The sequence below is a fragment of the Condylura cristata genome, unplaced genomic scaffold (assembly GCF_000260355.1).
Source record: "Condylura cristata isolate star-nosed mole 26May11 unplaced genomic scaffold, ConCri1.0 scaffold00006, whole genome shotgun sequence".
Classification (NCBI taxonomy): domain Eukaryota; kingdom Metazoa; phylum Chordata; class Mammalia; order Eulipotyphla; family Talpidae; genus Condylura; species Condylura cristata.
The window spans coordinates 53,752,157-53,773,231 of record NW_004567107.1 but is presented as its reverse complement, the minus strand read 5'-3'; the positions used below and the strand labels follow the sequence as shown (position 1 = coordinate 53,773,231).

General features: G+C 41.1%; 1 protein-coding gene across 2 annotated transcripts in view; it reads left to right on the top strand.

Moving 5' to 3' along the window:
* SLC24A2 (solute carrier family 24 (sodium/potassium/calcium exchanger), member 2) overlaps positions 1–21,075 on the top strand; it is a 245,873-nt gene that overhangs the window by 185,586 nt on the left and 39,212 nt on the right. For both annotated transcript variants that reach the window (XM_012721351.1, XM_012721350.1), the window contains 2 exons: positions 10,696–10,794; positions 12,639–12,757. In XM_012721351.1, coding sequence (XP_012576805.1) covers positions 10,696–10,794; positions 12,639–12,757 — 218 coding nt within the window. The remainder of the gene's footprint in view (positions 1–10,695; positions 10,795–12,638; positions 12,758–21,075) is intronic.

The window sequence follows — 21,075 nt, the reverse complement described above, 5'->3', positions numbered from 1 at the left end:
AACCAGAAGATTTTTTTGGGCACGTGAACAGATGCACTCTCTAAGGCTCAGCCTTATCCTAGAAACAAATGTATTTGACTCATCACCTTTTTAGAGATGTATTCTTGCAAGCATCTCCCTGGGGCTGGATCTTAGGAAGACAGCAGCCTAGTGAGTGTACAAAACCAAGCAAACGTATTTATTAGTAACAGTATCAGATTTGTCAAAGAAACCAAACCAGCTGTGTGGGTAACTCCACTGTCTTCCTGAAGACCAGGACCAAGGATGTCTTCTAATTAGAATACATCCAGCGTTTCAAATTTCATTGCAACTTATTTTCATGATCTCAAGTGTCAGCAGTAAAAGCAGAAAGATGGGACCTGGCAAGTAAAGGCAAATTGTGTCACGTTGTATATGGAGAAGGTGTCAAGTGGCAGCAGAAGGCAAATTGTAGATGCTTTTCTCTTTCTATTTCTGACATCTCTAGAGCTGAAAATGTTAAGTTGCCTGCATCAGTCAAACTTGAATACTGTCGTTATAAATTAATAACACAATTTCCCACCCCCATGAAGTTTTCTTTTAAATTAATAAAAGTGGGAATCTGTGATACCAGGAAGCTGGCATGTTCAATTAAGCAGGATAAGTTTCTCTTCTGATTAGATCCAAAATAAATGGAATCATCTCATTTTAGTCATGGGCCACTAAGCCCTCAGTCCTGTTTAGTTAAGAACTCTCAGTATGTATCAGCACTTCTGTTGCAAACCCACATTTCAAATGCAATATATAGTGCACCACATTACAATGCAAAGTCGAGGGTAAAAAAAATAGAAAAGAAGAACTATAATTAACCAAACATTCATAGACATGTGAAATACAGATTAGAGGAGATGATATATGTACTTGAAATAGTTGGATTGTTGGCTGCTGTTGAATAATTTTTAGCCTAATCTAATATCTGTCACTTTACATCAATATAATCAAGTAGGTATTATAGAGACTCATCATAGGAGGGACTGTTTTGTTAAGTTGTTTGTTTGTTTTTTTATATGTGTCAAAATAACCATTCAGCATACATTTATTGAGCATCTACTATTTGCCAAGTCCTAGGAACAAATCAGAACAATATCATGACCCATCTGCAAAAACATTTCAGGAGCCAGACTGACAAACTGACTCCATTAGACAGAAGTGGGGCTAGATGTTGGCAGGTGTTAGGATCTGAGAGATACCTAAGTACATTATTCTTTATTCATTTATCTGTGGATATCTAAAGTTAGGAACAAGAAGAGATTCGAACTTCTTCTCTGGCAGACTAACCTGGCTCAGATCTCCAAAATTGAGATCAAACAAACCTCTTTGAGAATTTCTTTGTGTGAATCATTTGTATCTATGTATATAACATAGAAATGGTTAGAAAATAGTAAGCTCCTAAAATAAAGCGGGTGATCTAAAATGACATTGTACATTAGCTTGCAGTGAGTGTCAGGTCAGGAAATTGGCCCTGTTCCTGAAACACCATATCCTGCTATCAGATACCTGCTTTGCGTTTCTTAGTAAAATTCTAATTCTGCCTGAATTTGATGAGATTTTTTAAATGTAGTCTGAAAATAAACACTGACTTTAAGCACTATTAAGCTTTGGAAATGCTGTCAAAGTGATAATCAAGGAGAGAGTCTGGTGAGTTACTTGGAACACTCTTCTGATCCTTCTCTCTACCCCCAGAAGAAAAGTTAACTGTGAACAGATTTTCATACAGCAAGCACTCCAAACACCTCACTCACACACACTTACACACATGCACACATACACACTCACACATAACCATTTCCTTCTTTGTTGTTTGTGTTCATGTTGTTGTGTTCATAAACACTTATGGAGGCCCAAAGAAGTAAGAGACAGATTAAAAATAATCTGGGCCCTCCCTGGTGGCGCAGTGGGTTAGGATGCAGCACTGCAAGCCAGCTGCAGCTGCTTCAGTGTGAGTTCTATCCCCGGCCCCGGAGGTGCCCCACATGGTGCAGCAGACCTCTTCTGCCTCACTAGCAGCTCCCTTCAGCAGTGTCTTCATCAATCTGCCTGTTCTGCTACCCACTCTGTGTCTGGTGAATCCTTTCACCACCCATGCACCACTGGCCTGTACCCCAGTTCTGTATGCACAAATAAATAAAATCTTTTTTAAAAATAGCATCCCTGTGCATGGGAGGCCACAGGCTGGTTGGAGAGAGGATCAGTCAAAAGATGCTGATAAGCTGGGAATTGGGGTCCCAGGGTGGGGAAAGGACGCAGATTGTTTTGTCAATCCAGGAATGGGACTCTAGGAAAGATTCCTGAGTCTTCAAAAGAGCATAAATATGCAAATAAGTAGTATGGAGCATTCCAAGTCATATACAGGCCAAATCAGAAGGTCAGGCAGTGTGATTAAGAAAGTAGAGTGTCACAGAAGGAGTATAATGGACCAGGCAAAAAAATAATAATAATAATGAACAACTATATACCAGAGACAGTTTACGGGGGTGGAGTGGGGAATGGGATAAAAAATGGTGGGGGGAGAGAAGTGCACTGGACTATGATGGCACATGGGTGATTTGGTGATGGGAAGCCCCGGGGATTACAACTGAGATGGAAAAAGGCACAAAATGATGTAAAAATAAACTATTATATTATTAAAAAGAAAGAAAGTAGAGTACAGTTGAGAAGCTGCAGTCAGTATTGTTGGAACTAAGTGCCTAAGTGCTCAAAGGTAGAGTCACAGGAACTTGGCCAATAACTGGATGTGAAAAGGGGGTGTCTCTAAGGTATCTGGAAAGCACTAGGCACATGGCCATGATCAAGAGAGAACACAAGAGAAGAGCAGATTCCTAGGAGGAAAGACAACATATGAGGCATGTTGACTTAATTATCACCGGGACTTCAAAGGCCAAGAGAATGTACTCAGAAGTTCATTGCATGAACACAGGCCAGAGGTCTGGAGTCAGAAATCTCTGACACTCTGATATGGGGCCACTGGGTTTTCTTGTGAGGGGAAGACAGAACAAGGAGGGACATTGGAGGGATACTTTTAGGAGCTCATGAACATCAGCTGGTTTCAAGGAGAGGAGTGAGGGAAACACAGCCAGGTGGGGGTAAGCAGTGGCCAGGGCATACATTCAGGGAAGCTGCCAACTTCCAGTTGCAGAGTTAAGAAGTGAAGAAAGGAGCCAAGTTCCCCAGAGAGATGGCTGTGAAGGGAGGGTTAGAGAGAGGTGAGCGCCAGCAGAAAACCTGTTTGCTGTCAAGAGAAAGGTTTCCAAGTTGAGGGACTTGGCGATGATTATATGTTGAGAGGAAAGGAAAGGGAGACTGAAGATGACTAGGCAAAGTCTCTGGTGAGGCAAATAACTGAAATAAAGGCAAAAATATCACTCTTTACGATACCAACTTTAGGGGGAAAAATCAGAAATCTTTCCAAATATTTACAAAAGTACTCTGATATTTCCAAGATGATCCTGCTACAGCAGATGGTGAAAGCAATTTACATGTATAGAGTCATTCTTTGTTGGAGACTCCAAGGATCTTTCTTATGGAAAATTATTTTTTGAAGTCTTATTAAGGAAACCTGGCTATTTCATTTCCTTGTGTGATAGTTTTGGCCACCACTAATGATTCAATGATGCATATATTCTGATTAATTGCAAAAACAAGGCCTGTGACTACATCTATAAATATGATGACAAACTACGTTAATCATCTTTATAATGTGGTTCACTCACAAAATATTTACTCGTCTTTGTCTTTCATTTACACAGTGATGTATGTCAGTTAATTTTCAATATAATCTTTAAAAAAATCTAACTCACACCCCAAAATACATTTAATAAAGACCCTTTTCAAACTATTACAGTACTAGTTTGACTTCCACTAGTAGCCATGTAGTCAAAATAAACAGTTTTACGTGATGCTTCACAGAAGTTAGAAAAAATAATGTAAAGGTTGTGCTTCAAAACTCAAGAATACATGTGTTTTGGTGTTTTGTTTTAGATTTTAAATATTTTTATGTTTTGCTTTGAAGAATGAAAATCAGACCAGGTCCTACTAGACTAAATCATCCCATAAGCACCATTTGTAGAAAGGAAGAGGAGCTAATATTCCTTCTTATGCTGGGGAAAGTGTCTTTCTTCTGTCTCGAAGTTGCACTATTCACTGAAATTCCATACCCTCCCAAGAAGTTCCTACCATAACACGAATTTTAAGTTCATATTTCTTGTCTCTTTCTGGCTCCAGGCTATGAACACTTCAAGGGCACCAGCTGGATCTCTTATTCACCAAATACTGCCTGGTACATAGCACAGGTTTGGTTAATATTTATAGAGCGGAAAGTTGTTTGTAACTTGTACCAACTTAGAAGGAAGCTCAGACTTCCCAAAGGAGCCGATCAAAGGGAGAGCTTCACTTTAATTCTGTGAGCGTATCTGAGACTCCCAGCACTTTTCTCAGATACCTGTGGAGGTTCCCAGAGAAGTGACTTGGGCAGCAAATTGCTGTGACAGTAGAACAGTCATGTACTGTGAGAAGGATGGGCTTCCAGTTGGGATGGAGAAGCATGGATGTTGGTAGAGAAACTTCCCAACTGGGGCTTCAGTTAAGCCTTGACAATAAGGGCCATCTTAAATAAAGAAGGAGCCACACCCACCTTTTCCTGCTCTGCTTGCTGCACCTCCTCTCCTGTCACAAAGTCCCTTTCAGCACCCACTTTGTCAGCCCTGGTGATGTGGGGTATGACTGATGTGCCCCTTTGTCTTCCATCTCTGAAGATTGAATCTCTTATCTGCCCCATTTTTCTGTTTACTTCCGAGAGTTCCTGGGGTCTTACATGTGGGCCCTCAGCCCCTGTGGGGCCAGAAGCATGGGTGGACCTGAAAGGACTTATTTTGGGTCATTAGCCAACAAGGAACATGTGAAAGAATTACTCCCTCACTTACTTGCCAAGAGCCCATAAACTTACTGTTTCTCTGCTATGTCCTGGGAATCCAGTGGTGAGCAAAACCCATGAGAATCCCTACCCTGTGGAGCATGGTTGCTATGGGGAAGTAATAGATAACCATTAGTAATGATACAGTGTGTTAGATGATGATAAATGCCTTCGGGAAAATAAACTGGGGTGGGAAATGCTAGAGGAAAAGCTGCACCTTTAAATGGGTTGCTCAGAGATGCCCTCGATAAGAAGGTGACATTTTGAACAAATACTTGAAGGATTTGAAGCAGTGAGCCCCATGGACCTCTGGGGAAGAGCATTCCAAATTGAGGGACCAGCAACTGCCATGGGCCTGAGATGGGATAGGACACAGGGATTTCAAGAAATAGCAAGGAGGGCAGCGTGACTGGGACAGAGTGCTGGCAGTGGGCTTCACTGGGTAGAACTGACAGGTCACTGCCAGGACTTTGACTTTTACTTGGACTTGGGGAGCCTCCCCTGTGGGATCATGAGAAAAAAGTGAGTGGCATGGTCTGTTCAACATTATATTGGGTTGAGACCAACCCAGGGGACAGAGAGATAAAGGTGGGAGGGGGAGACTAGTGAGGAGACTAGAATTGTTGCTGGGCTGAAGAAGGAGGGCTAGTAGTTAGATTATGAAATATTCGGAAAATTGAGACACCAGGTTGGCAATGCACAGCGTGAGAAGTGTAAGAGACAAAGAGGCACGCCGAGGGCAGTGCTTGCTTATTGCCAGTCAATTTATTGCCTGCCATCTCAGAATGATAACTTGTCCTCCTGACTTGCCTCTGTGCTTCCAGGGAAAAGGCAGAGAATAAGCAGGAGGAAAGTTCAGGTTCACTTTTGCTTTAAAGTTCCTGCCAAGGCGTCAACATCAAGGACAGACAGGAAAGGCAGAACTGAAAATAGATTCCAATGCACTATTTTCAATTCCCCCTTCTGTTTCTCTCTTTCTTTCTTTTTTTTTTCCTTCCTGCTCCCAAACCAATGTCTGTTCGCCAAGGTGTGCGTGTCCTCTCCTCTGCATCCGTACCTCTCTCTTGTCCAGTCTTTTCTGTGTGGGTGATGCTCAGAATATTCTGTGGCAGCCAGGAGCTCATCTGCTCGGCAAGCCAGAGGGTTCCTGTGTAGAACACTGCCGATTCCAGAATTGGCAGGAAAAGGGTGAAGGCATTTCCAGGGGCTGTTTTAATTAATTAACACAGCAGAACAGAAGCAAAAATCATTTCCTGTGAGTGAACAGATCCTCCAAAGGTTATTTGGCGGTGCAACTTGGAACTTCTGTTTTACATCAGAGCTGTTGGGTCAAGGATTTTGATTCCTGATTGATTTTCTAAACTCCTTCTTACTCACATTAGGTCCTTATTTATGCTTTGATAGTTTCCCTCCACACTTCCTCACCACCCCCTCAACACACCCTCCTTTGAGGACACTCAGCTGGTATTCTTCTGCAAATTTCAGACCAAGCTAAACTATATTAAATGGTGCGCCTAGGTTTTGACGTAGGTGCCTCACGATTTGAGCAGAGTTTGCTATTTCTGAGATTTCAAGTATACAAATGTCTGTTGCTATATAAAAATCCAACACTTTAAGGGTTTACACCACAACAGAATATACTTTTTTAGGTTGCCTTCAAATATTTTAAAAATCACCCCTTTTTTTCACCTTGAAAAGTACTCAGGAATGTCTTGATTTTTTATCCCCAAGCACAAAGCTATGATTGTTTCTGAGCCCTGGCTCTCCATTTCACCCTTTTCCCTGCATGGAATTCATACCTAAAATAGGTTAGGAAAGGGACCCCTTTACTGCCAAGATCACCTCAGGTGTCTAGGTGGGCTCCAGCAGATAGCAAATGCTCAGAAATTGTTACTCCAAAAGGGTTGTTATTATTATGTCAATAAATGATAATACATCTTTCCAGAAATTGCTTCAAATTAAGAAGTCTAATAGTCAAAATAGAACTGATGTTCAGCAGCTTCAGAGGCAGTGACCTTGGCAGTAAAGAAAAGGTTCAAGAACTATATACGGTAGATGTTCTTTTTATTATCCCCAAGACACAGAGGAGTTAAAACCCGTGAATATCAGGAGTTTTTTTGAGCCAACCCAAATACACACACAGCCACAGCACCTCCTGGCCTGGACTTTATCCTCCCAGGCGGTGTGAGAAAGCTGATCTCTCCATTATATGACGGCAGAGGATCAGTGTTTAAAATACAACAATAAACAGCTCCATCACTTTGACCTTCTTCATCTTAGGAAGATGTAAAGTGATCCTCTTCCTAACTAGTTATGGACCAACGTTCAGGACTCACTGGAACCCAAACACCAATTCAGCAAGACTCCCTGAAGCTTAAACTACTGACTCAAGATAGGGCCAATTCCCCCAACTCGGCATGTGTGGAAATGGAGAGAGGAGATGACAAAGACTCCCTTGTCCCTTTCGCCCCTGAGCTTTTTGTTAGTTTGGCTTCTGTGTTTGCTCTTGTTTACATAGGTCTTCCAGTGCTGGGTGTCATGATAAATCCTCTACACATATTGTCATATTTAATTCATAAGTTAATGCCACTGGTATCCCTATTTAAAGGACAGGGAAACTGAGGCTCAGAAATATTCAGGAACTTAACAAAATACCCCAGAGTGAGTGGAAGAGACAAAGGTTATACCCAGATCTACCTGCCTTTAAATCACACCCATGTAACCGCAGTTCTGTACCCCCCAACTTCCCCACCCCTCTACCTCCCAACCCCCAACACAAACACCTGTTCCATGGTCTCCCAGATGGTGACTTTGGACTGAACACCACTCTCAAGGAACACAACTGTGTCCTGAATTTGGAAGGTAGTGCTTTAACTGCTGCTTTTCTAGAACTAGTCTTTAAGGGAAAAACCTTCTAGATTATGGAACAGCCATTGTCTGCACCCAGAATGCAGCATGGTGCCAGATCAGGCTTATTGAAGTAGAGAAGGTGGGTAGAGACGAGCTTCTGCAGCTTGCCTATTACCTGACAGTTGACTCCCAGGAGAAAACAGAAGGCTGGTTCCTGCCTCATTTCAATGGCATGGGATATCTGTGCTGCCAGTGAAGGAGAAAGACTGTAACACACCATGCAAAAGACCCTGCTGGCCTGCGACGGTGTTTGAGTACCTGTGAAATCAAGGCTCTAGAATCATTTCCTACCCTGTTCCCACAGTGCTGCCTTGGAGAATTTGGGGAAACAAGCCCACAAGTGACAGTTGGAAAGCTTTTCCCAGCACAGGGTGTGGCCAACCCTTCCATTCTTTTGTGGCCTTTTTATTTTATTATCATCGCTGGCAGCCAGCAAAGCTTTGCAAAGCTAATCACAAAACCTGTGATTAGTGGGTTTCTGTCAAATGTTTTGTCTGCCAGGTTTCATGACTTGGGGGCCTTCCTTGGCTTGGGTTATTTCAGGCTTCATTCCACAGGCTTATTTGTTCCCTCTTCTGAATGCTTTATCCCTATTTTATAGATAATTTTTAAATAGCAATTATTGATTGTCTCCACTTAATAGTGCTGCAGACTGTTTTAAGTTCAAATGACCCTGAAGCCACAGAATAGCTTTTATTAGTACAAGCATTGTCTCCTATAAACCTCAGAACCTCCTCTTTCCTCTTCTGGGCCTTCCAGCAGATGTTATAAGGGCTTCTAGGAGTTGTCTTTCACAAGTACCCCCTCTTTACACTGAAAGCTACAGAGGACAAAAGATCATGCTTCATAATCCATCTCTACAGTTCCCAAATAAGACTAGATTGGGCAGCCAGAAAAGTATCTTGCATCCAATCTGCCTGGGCAACCTCCAGGCCATCACAACCTCTCTCCCCACCATCACTTGCTCCCCACCTCTTCTTTCTTTGGAATTCTTTACGTCTCCTTTGCCCTCTCTTTCTTGTTCCTTTTAACTGCGTCTCTCTGCTATTCCACAGCTTCCCCACCCCCCTTTTTCTCCCGAGTTTGTTTTGAAGAGTAAATAGAAATATTCAGGTTCAGAGGATCTTCATGGTGAACCTAATATTGACTCTCGACATCTGTCAGACGTGGACCCCAGGGCCTCTCTGGTTATAGATTAATTTTCAGTGTTATCACCACTGTGGACTGAGTTTAAACCCCGAGGGAGCTGACCTCCATGGCACGGCAGACCTCTCCTGTCACACCTGCTGCTCCCCTCAGCAGTGTATTTCAGCAAATCCTTCTGTTCTGCTCCCCACTCTTTCTCTAGTGAATTTTCTCATCTCCCCCTCCCTTGCATCTCTGGCCTATACCACCATTCTACTATTCAAAAACAAGTTGTTTTTTTTTTAATTTTCTTAAATGTGGACCACAGGCTCATCAATTCACCCTTCTTCACTCCTTATGAAGCCCAAGCCACATGCTGGCCTGCTTTACTTGAGAGTGTGGCCTATGCTATACAACCATGACCTTGGAGGAACTGATACCTTTGTGATAGCAAAATGTCTAGGTTTATGACTGATGGAACTTGTGAGCAAAAAGGGTTCTCTCCTGTCATCTTCAATATTGGAATCAACTGACCCCACTCTAGTTTACAGCTTCTGTCATCCCCACCTGTAACACAAGTGACACACACCCCAGGATTTCCACCTGCCAGGAGCAGAAGGAGAGGGGACCCCAACTTGCAGTGTTCTATCCTAGGGAGGAGAGACTCCCCAAGAGAAGCATTTTGAAGACTGATTTCATTTGGTCTAGTTTTGGTCTACCTGGAAACGTAGGATGAGATTCCCCCATTAATACAATGCTAGAGAATCCAGCCAAGAGCAAATGTCCAGTGGAACCCTATAGGACTTGGCAATATTTTGAGGGACTCATCACCTCTAAATCCAGACAATAATCAGTCAGTTCAAAATGAGACTTCTTTGTGCCTTGAAAGCCCTGCGAGGGAGCAAACAAGGATTTAAAAAAGAAAATTGTGCTCTGTTTACTAATCTCCACACTTGTGCATGTTTTTTTTTTTCTTTTTCTGTGCTTGTTGCATGCATTTACACATTAATTATGTCAATAATGGAGAAGAACTGGAGCATTATATTTGTGGTATAGCTGCTTAAATGATGCATTTGAAAGTGGCATTTTTTTCCAGCACCTTCCCCTTAACATCTCATCACTGATTGCCGTTCCCTGCTGCCCTGTTGATTGCCCTTTGCCCTAAATGGAATCAGTTGTCTCCTTTATGCTTTTAGTGCAGCTGACTCAGCAGAAAGATGTGACATGTGCTCTTAACTTATTTAGAAACTGCAATGTTAATTAAGATAAATGTTTGAAAACCAAACCAATCACAGGACCGCCTTGGCTTGACTTTCCATTGTCAAAGCCAACTCTCAGATAAGCACCTAATCTGGAGAAATGGTTGCACCAACAGAGCTGCCCTTCCTTAGATCTGCTCTGGATCCCAAACAGCAGGGGCTGATTTAATGATGATGGGAGCTTTTGCTTATTTTGTAAACAACTGGGAGGGAGGACGAGGTCCGAGTCAAACCTTTCGTCAGTGGTCCAGCACCTTGAGATTTGGAAATAGAGAATGGGTCTGAAGAGTCCACAAAGGTAAGAAACTACCCGATGTGCAGGGCTTGGCTCATGTGGGGGTGGGGATGGAAGAAGTACCCAGGAAGTTGCCCAGGAAGACACGCGCCTCTCGGCCAGTGCATCCCCATTTGCCAGCAGCTTCTCTTTATCTTCCTTCTCACCCTGTCTCCTTCCCGCTGCTTTCTGTGCTTCAGGAAGGTTCAGAGAAAAGGCGTCAATTCTCCACAAAATCGCCAAGAAGAAATGCCAGGTGGATGAGAACGAGAGGCAGAATGGGGCTGCCAATCACGTGGGTGAGTGTGGGGAGACTTCCCTCCCAGCCTTCCTGCAAGGTATACGGGGAGCAAAGGGACAGGAATCTACAGGAATCTACATGGACACCTCCGACCCAGTGTGGACACTGAAGCTAGCATCAGGCTGGGTGTCAGGAGAAATTCCACTATGCTGGTGGGGACAGGACAGGAAGGAACACAGTTTGCCATCTAGTCTAGGGAAGTACCAAGACGACTAAAATGATTCTATGAGATGCCATATACAAAACATAAGCTATAAAATAAATGTTTAAAAATAAATAAAACTGCTGAACAAGGTCATGCTTAGTGAAATAAGCCAGAAAAAAACGGAAAAATACAGGATGGTTTCACTCATAGCAGGTGAGAAAATAATAATAATGAACAGCTATATGCCAGAGACATTTTATGGGTGTGGAGTGGGGAATGGGATCAAAAACTGTAGTGGGGAAGGAAATGCACTGGACTTTGGTGATGGCATAGGGGTGATTTGGTGATGGGCATCCCACAGGGATTACAACTGAGATGAAAAAATGCACAAAAGGATATAAAAATAAACTATTATATATAAAAACTCTAATATAAAAATATTTATACTTGCAACAACAAATAACTGCATAAAGAAATGGTAGAATATAAATAAATAAATGAAACCAACTCCTAACCACGTATCTCCTGGTATAGAAAACCAAGTCATTATTAGAAAATAATACATACACACACACACACACACACACACACACACCTGTCATTTTAATATTTAACAACAGGGGAAAGAACCCCTTCTAAAATTTCTTGCCTGCCCACCAGATTTGACAACTTTAACAATGCCTACAGCAAACCAACTAAATCATCATATGGTTTACTTCTCAATCCTAAACTGAGGGGCAGATCCCTGGGAATTAACACCTCTTCTTCTTTCTTAAGAATTCAGCAATCCCGGTCCAGGTCTCTTTTGGTTAACTCTCTGAGCTCCATGTGAGCAGAGAGTGACATTCAGGCATCTTATTTTAACTTGGAACATGATGTTCCTCCTCTCCTGTCTGTAACTATAACATAGTTCTGTAATTCTAAATTCAAACTAAATTTAACCTAATCTGGATCTATGCTATAAACGATTCTATTGCCCAAAAAAACTAAAATTATCTGCTGACAAATTTCAACAGTGTTACACTCAAAATATATGACACTCCTTAGAAGAGTTTCTGCCTCTCCTGTTATCCTGACTTTTACCTCAGAGAAAAATCTTTGGCTGAGAAACAGTCAAGACTCTATAAGGTATGAAAAGAAATACTGGAAGGCAAGAAGCTAAAATGTGAACAGTAGTTACTTCTGAAATTGGAAACTTAAAATATATTTTTCCCACTACCTCTTTATGCTTCTATGAACTCAGGCAACTTTATAGAATGAACATATCTTGCTTTTGTATCAAAAAGATGTAAAGACACACCACAGCAATCTAATGTATAGGCTGTTTGTTTGTGAATTTTAAGTCCAATTGTCTGGTTTGTTTTTCTACACCACTTGATAATATCTCTCCTTTGGGAGAAGACAGCTTGGAGTGAAAGACTGAGATGCCTGGGTCCAGTCCCAGCCTTCTCCCATGTTTAGATGACCTGAGACATGGATTTCCTCTTCCAAGAGGAAGTAAGACATTTAAGTCCAAGGATCCATATGATGCTGACTGGGTCTCCAGATGACTTTGTAACTGAAAGCTACTGTGCTCCTCTCCTTTGGCCTAACATCATAGAGTGTTCTTTTTTAATACAGCTGTTATACCCATTGACTCCATGTGCTTCCTCTGTGTGTGTGTGTGTGTGTTTGTGTGCGTCTGAATTATGTCATAGAAAAAATCGAGCTCCCAAACAGCACCAGCACAGAAGTTGAAATGACAACACCCAGTGATGCTTCGGAACCTGTACAAAATGGAAGTCTCTCCCATAACGTTGAAGCTGCGGAAGCACAGGTAAGGCTTTGTTGCGCTTGCTTTATTGGGCTAATGGTCTCACTAACAGCTGCATTCTGGCAAAGGTCGTGTTTCCAGCAGATAGGTAGCAGGCAGAATCTTATTAATCCTTGTGTGTACTCCCCAGAACCTGCTCAGGGCCCGTGTACACAGGGCTCTACTGTTAATGAATACACATTTTCTAATCCATCGTTCCTCAGGAGGACGTGGGAGGACTCTTGCATCAACTATCCTGGGGATAAAGTGAGTCTCTGAGAAGCAGCACCCAGAAACCAATTAAATTTTTAGTTGGTAGCTGCGTATAGTCTAGTCCTTTTTCTGTGTCTTTAAGGTAAAGGTTAAAAAAAAACAAACTGAGAAACCGTCCCTCCCTGGTGATACAGCTGGTTAAAGCACAGCACTAAGAAGCTATGGCAGCCACTATAGCATGAGTTTGATCCCCGGCAAGGGAGCTGACCCACCTGGTGTGGCAGACCCCTCCTGACCTGCCTGCTCCTCCCCTCAGCAGTGTATTTCAGTTAGTCCTCCTTTTATGTTCCTTAATCTGTCTCTGGTGAATCCTCTTACACCACACACCTCTGGCCTTTACACCCATTCTGTATGCATAAATAAATCTTTAAAAAAAAAAATAGAAACCACAGCCATCGCACATCAGTCAGCCTCTTTGGCCTTCCCTGTGCCTGCAGTTGAAATTCAGCAGTGCTTTGTGGCACAATCTACTCACTGTTCAGTGGTGCGATCAATAGGTAGCTATTTGATCTAATTATTACAGTGTTTAACATTTACACAAACCTGGTGCTGCAGCTTTAGGGTAGGCATCTACATAGGTTACACCTTCCTACCTTACAGTATAGGGATTTAGTATCTCCAGTTTATAGTTGAAAAATCTAGAACTTAGCAAGATGACATTAGTGATCAAAATTATCTTGTTTGCAGGTAGTGGATCTCAAAATTGATCTCATGACTGTCTAGAAACAGTGTCTGTACTATTTGTACCATACAATTCTGCTTCTAGCCCACAACTGCCCCCCAAAAAAGGCAGAACAAAAATTTAGGTGGTACTTGTTAGATTTCGGCCTTCATCCTGATCCAGTGAATTAGGATTTCTGAGAATAAGAGTCCTAAATGTTCATTTGAACTAAAGCGCCTAGGTCAGAGTTTTTCAAACTTTTGTGTGCTTATAAACTTCCTTAATTTAATATTCAGGTTCTGATCTGTCAGATTTCCAGTAACTCAGAGGCTGACGTTCTAACTAGTTCTCTTCTGCTGTTGGACCACATTTCGAGTAGCACTACCCTAAAGTGGACACCCCTCTCTAGACAGAATTTCCTGGGAGCTGAGAAGAATGCCACAAATAGAGACCAAACTTCCACCAGTCAATACTGTCATTTTCTTCTCTTTTCTTTTGTATCAGGATATACTCTGAAAAAGAAAAATCTGTTCTTCTTAAAAATAACATGCTGATTATTACCTGTTGATTTATTTTCTGAAAGAAAGTTTATTCATTTAAAGGAAGGGATAAAGTTCAGCATCTTTTCACATTCCTGTTGGCCATGGGTATGTCTTCTTTGGAGAAAAATCTATTTAGGTTCTTTTTAATTGTTATTTGTATACTTAACTATTGAGTTGTATGCACTCCTTATCTATTTTAATTATCAATGCCCAATAGGATAATCTCTAAAGTACTGAAAATTTTTCACCTTTTCCATAGGATTCTGTTTCATTCTGTTCAGTTTCCTTGCTATGCTTTTTTATAAGGTGTAAATATATCAAACTATCACACTGCACACCTTAAATATATTTATTTGTCAAATATGCCTCAATAAAGCTAGAAAATATACCTAAAGGAGAGGCTAAAGAAACGGGAGCTCCTTCTGCCCTTGTCTCCTCTGCCTTCTAGACTTCTGCCCTCCTGTCCGGAGCCCCATGGTCCCTTCGCATTAACTGAAGGGTGAGCTGGCAGAGCAGCTTATGTCCACATGGGTAAGCAGCATGTGGCAGCAGCAGGCAGGCCCCAAGGACATCTGGCTGCCCTTGGGGATGGCACAGTCACAGGTGTGCAGAGGGCAGCCTACTCATCGTGCCTCTCCATCTGGCTGGCAGAGGGACATTTGTGGCCCCCTGCAAGGAAGCACCTTGCTTCAGGGGAGTGAATCCCACCTGACCCCTCTCAGGGCAGAGCTTTGCCCCCAGGCCTTATGCAGAGAAACAGGACCTGTTTTTGTTCCACCCTGATAGACTGAGGGCCCAAGGACAGACCTCCAAAGAACCACCCTACTCTCGCATCAGGACAACCAGGTGATTTAAGTCTAGATCCACCAGGGGCAAGTTATCTCACCTCACTTCTGATTCCTCATCTATAAAGTACAGATAATAATAGTACCTGTCTCATGAAGGTTATTAGAAGGGTTATATGAGCTAATGTACATAAAGCACTTAGCTCAGAGCTAAATGCTAGCTGTTTCTATTATTAAGTGCCCATACTTGTCATTTAAACACCTTTCAAGGCGTCCCTTCCTTGAAGGAACTTAGTGTAGGTAAAATGAAAATGAAGTATATATGTCTGGGGTGTTCAAGGTATGAGAATAAATAAATCAGTAAATATTTGTGCTAGATACATAATTTTGGCTCAGTTTGTTCATAGTGGTTAATATAAGGTACTCTGGAAGCCTGACAGAGGAGAAATGGATCCAAGTTAGGGGAAATGCAAAAATTCCAAAGAGAGGATATTGATGGATTGAGATGGGTATTGATGGATGAATAGGAGTCTGGCACTCAAAGAAGAAAGTAATGACTGTAATGACAATTTGTGCAAAGTTATAAAATCTGAAGAGGGAAGATGGATGGAGCTGGGAAAAATCATGCTTAGTGAAATAAGCCAGAAGGAAATGGGAAAATACTGGATGGTTTCTCTAATAACAAGAATATAATGGAACAGGCGAGAAAATAATGATAGTGATGAACAGCTATATACCAGAGACATTTTAGGGGGTGGAGTGGGGAATGGGATCAAAAACAGTGTGGGGAGGGAAATGCACTGGACTATGGTGAGGGCACAGGGGTGATTTGGTGATGGGAAAACCAAGGGATTGCAACTGAGATGGAAAAATGCACAAAAATATGTAAAAATAAATTATAATTAAAAATTTTTTTTTAAATCTGAAGAGGGAATGCATGCTTAGTGACTCGAGAGAAAGCCAGTGGAACTGGAGACTAAAACAGAAGGTGAGGCTTGAAAAGAATTCACTAGGAAAGGTAAATTGGGCTCAATTCTTGAACAGTTCAATCACATTATTTTTAGCATTTATCTGATATGGGGCAGGCAATGTGCTGAGCCCTGAAGATATCCAGACGTTCTAGCAGAGCAGAAAGACTACAGATACAAACCCAGCTCAAATTATAGAGGCCACAAGAGTCAAGGAAAATATTAAGCACAGTGACTCACTGGAGGACAAGTTCTTTAGGATGGAGATGAGGGGCAGGCATTAGAATGAGGCTGAACCCTCAGAAGGAGGCAGCTGAAGGAATTGCACCCACAAAGGCAGAGATGAACTTAACCTGTCTGAGGAATAGAACATCGGTGTGGCTGGAAAGTGACAAAACAAAGCCATCCGGCTTGCAAATGAGGATAAGGAAGTTTACATCCTTCTAGACAGCCACAGCCATCGGAGGTCTCCAGATATGGTTTACAGAGGTAGATATTCCTGGGGGTGTGTAGAAACTGGATTTGGGACAAACATAGGTACAGCAATAGTGTACCTATAGTGGGACAAAGGCATCACTGCATGAGTTGAGACAAAAGCTGATGGAGGCATGGAACAGGGATGGTAGTCACGGAGGCGAGGAGTATGTGGGTGGGCAACCCCAAGTAGGGATGGCACACACCCTGAAGCAGCCCAGCCCTCACCCTTTTCTGAGAGAGTGGAGGAAGAGTACCAAGCATCAGATTTGCATTACAGGAAGACACATCGTTCAGAACAGTCAGCAAGAGGCCAGAGTACAAGACAATTAGATCTGTGGCAAAGTAAGAATCTGTTAGTTCAAGGATCAGCAAACTATGCTTGGTGCCCAAATCTGACCACAACCTGTTTTTTTGTTCAACCTATGAAACAAGAATGTTTTACATTTTTAAATATTTTTTGTGTCATTTTTGTGTTTTTTTGAAGAAGCAGTTGCATATGTAACAAAGACCATATGGACTACACAGCCTAAAATATTTACTATCTGTCCCTTTACAGGAAAAGTTTGCCCACCCCTGGTTTAAGCCATCTGCAGTCTTTAAAATTAAAAGAATGGAAAAAAAGGAATAAATAAAAGAATGAAAAAGCTCTTCATGTATTAATAAGGGATGCTCTTCAATATATGTTGTTAGTGAAAACAGCAACATGTCAAATTTCATCCAGCATACCATATCGGGGTTGAGAATGGGGATGCATCACATGTAAGCATTAGGTTGGGTTGCTTTTGAACAAAATGGACAAGCTGATGACCTACCTAACAGGAGTGTGGATAATGGAGAACTAAGGTGGAAGGGAAACTTTCATTATGTCGCCTTTTGTGACTTTTGAACTGTGAGCCAGTTAATAATTTGAGAAAATGCAACAATAAAAATAATAATGGGTTAAATTAGAGCAGACCTAGTATACGTTCGCCCTTTGAGAACAGAGTTCTGGAGACAAATTCCATGAGTTCAAATTCTAGATCTACCTTTTGTCAGCTGTGTGACTTTGAAGAAATTACTTAACCTCTCTGTTCTTTGTTTTCTGTGAAACAAAGGATAATAACAGTACCTATTTCATAGTATTGTTGTAAGACTAGAATACACTAGGGCAGGTCCTTGGCACATAGTGAGGCCTAATAAGTGCTTGTTTCAGCAGTAGTACTTAGAAAAACTTAAATGGCTAAGTAATTCAGAAGACAAGACCTTAGACCAAATATTGACCATGGTGTGGAGAGTAATGGCTTGTATTAGAGAGTTGTTTCTGAGGCAGAATTGAATAGACTTGAGAACAAATTGTTGATAGACAATGAACAAGAAAAGCAAGTTGTACATGAGGCTGAGTTTTCAGATTAGAAAGGCTGGGTGATGAGGTAAATCAGGGCTATGACTCTAGAGTCAGAAAAAAAAAAGATGAAATTGGAATGTTTGTGCCACATAAAGCACAAAGTCAGAAATGACTCAATGTTGTTTTATTGTACTAGCTTTTTTTTTCTTTCCCAGTTGTATTTTTATCGAGACACATAAAGAATGAGGTGTGCATCCCCACGTTATTAATGGAAATGATGAGCCCGTTCACCACACACTCGCTCGTGTGTGCTCGTATTCTCTTGAGAATTTAGCCCGTCTCCTGTAATTAACCTGCTGTTTTAAAAACCCTATTTATAAGCGAACTAATTTTGCATTGACACCTCATCTCTGAGAGCTTTCCACTGGCAATGAAGAGCATTTTAAAATATTCTCTTTCACAGAGGAAGCCCCTTTGCAGGCGGTTTTTTTGCTTCGTTTGTGTTTTCTGTGGAAGCAAGAAATAATTTGACTTTTTAAATGGCTTAGTGCTAATTATCCCCTCCCAATAACTGCTGATGCTTGCCATTGTTGCTAATACAGAGAACTGATTTGAGCTAGTGCCGAGAATTTACCAATCTTCACAAATTTTTGATGTTGAGAATTTATCCAGATTTGAAAGACAATTCAAAGAAGTATGTTCTCCCACCTAAAACCTGTCGTTTTCTTACATATTAACTTTACCAATAGCTACCTCTTCTAAATCATGGTCCTTTTTTTTTTTTTTTTCCAAGCTATGTGTTTATGGTCCTTGCCACATGAGACCTGGAAACCCTGTAAATGCTCACTTGTGGACACAAGGTAAAATCGGAAGTGCCTTGCAAATTTCTTAAATTCTAAAATCTGAAAATTTCAACTTTTTAAAATTGTGCCCTACATTTTTATCTATTACAAGATGACTATTCATGGGCTATGGCTTCTACCCATTTCTCCTGTAAGATTCTCCCTGTCCTTAGTGAAGTCAAATTTGTCCCTGTTATAGTTAAGAATTGTACAGATGCACCAATGTAGAAACAGATTTTTTTTAAAGATTTTCATTTAATTATGCATACAGAAATGGGGTACAGGCCAGAGATTTAGGGGCATTAAGAGGATTCACCACAGACAGAGTGGGAAGCTGAACAGGCAGATCGACAAAGTACACTGCTGAGAGCAGCAGTGGGCGAGACAGAAGAGGTCTGCTGTGCCATGTGGGTCACCTCCCTGGCCAGGGATCAAACTTGTGCTGAAGTGGCTGTGGGTAGCTTCGTAGTGTGGTGCTTTATCCCATTGCACCAACAGGGAGAGCCCTGGAGAAACAGATTTATAAAGAAAACCACATTACTAAGAAATACAGAAAGAGAAAATATGTGTGTGTTTGTATACACATATATGTACATATATATACACACATACATGTACATACACATACATATATATATATAAACAAATAGATCCATAGACATTAAATGTTGATAGATGATGGATGAATGGATAGAGTCAAGGAGTAAATATGTAAAACTTAGGCTTTCTTCTTACTTTCTCACTTTACAACTCAGTGCTACCTTCCATTGTTAAGCCCTTCCCTTTATGCATCTAGCCATGACTAATTCATTCCTACTTTAATTAATGGTCTTTACCTACCCTCAGTAGAATTTTTAAGATTTGCTTTCATAAAGCCTCATAACGCTGATAAAAATGTTTGAGTATTATGTAACTACATGAAAGATGAGGAGGCAAAGATGATAGAAATGATTGTGATTTTAGATTTCTCTAAAAAAATAGAATGCATAAAGATATATCCCTACAATTAAATTTGGATTTGAAGACAGGGAAAAGCCTTGTTATGAAGGACAGCAGTTTGTTCTGGACATTGTCTACAGTGACTGCTGTGATTCAGAGAACATTAGGGGGACATTGTAATAAATGGTGGTCAAATATCAGCACTGATAAGGATTTCCCAGATTACTGAGTCCTTGTTACCTAGAATCCATATATGTTTCTTCCTAAATCTTACCTTTAGTAAGCAAACACCTTTGTTCCTAGACATTTGTGAATCTTAGATGTTGGGAACCTTAAGCTAAACTCTTATTCAAAGAGTCAGGATCTTTTCTAAATGCTGAAGGAACAATAGCCCCATACTATTTTAAAAGTTTAAAAACAGTCAGCCACTTCAAAACCCCTGATAATGAGATTCTTCAATCCCCTGGAACATAATAGAGAATTCTGGCAGTAGAGGCTTTGGTGGACAGTGGGATGTGTCTATAGATTGGCACTTTCCCAGCACAAGAGCAGAGGTGGGGAAAGAGGTGGAGACCTAGTCATGAAAGAAAAAGGAATTCCCAAATATTTTCCATCAGACGGGATTTTTTTTTTTACTTTGTGTAAGATTTTACTTTTTTTTTTATAAGTATGTATTTTACATTTTTCTTCATTTTGTACATTTTTTCATCTTAGTTGTAATCCCCATGGACTTTCCACCACCACTTCACCCATGTGCCATCACCATAGTCTCATGTGTTCTTCCCACCCCAGTTTTAATCTTGTTCCCCTCTCCTCCCCCATAGAATGTCTCTGTTAGTTGATGTTCTTTTTTACTTTATTACAATTACACTTTTTTTTCCCCTCCTGATCCCTTACACTCCTGCTATGAGTGAAACTATCTGGTATTTTCCTTTTTCTTTCTGGCTTATTTCACTAAGCATACCTTCCAGTTCCATCCATTTTGCCGCAAATGGCATGAGTTAATCTTTTTTGATTGCTGAGTAATATTCCATTGTGTATATGTACCACATCTTCTTTATCTGGTCATCTATTTTTGGGCATTTGGGTTGATTCCACATCTTCCTTATTGTAAATAGAGCAGCAGTAAACAAAGGGGTGCAGGTGTCTTTTTGAATTATTGCTTTTGTGTCCTTTGGGTAAATACCTAAGAGTGGAATTGCTGAATCACATGGAAGCTCCATTTTTAGCAGTTTGAGAAACCTCCAAACAGCTTTCCATAGTGGTTGGACCAGTTTGCTTTCCCACCAGCAGTGTAGGAGGGTTCCTTTTTCTCCACAGCCTTGCCAACATTTATTATTGCTTGTTTTTTTAATATGTGCCATTCTCACTGGTGTGAGGTGGTATCTCATTGTAGTTTTGATTTGCATTTCCCTTATTTCAAGTGATGCTAAATATTTTTTCATATGCCTGCTGGCCATATCAGACTAGATTTTTTCAAGGACCAAGTTATGTTAAAATTAGGACTGGGGGCCCCTCCCTGGTGGCGCAG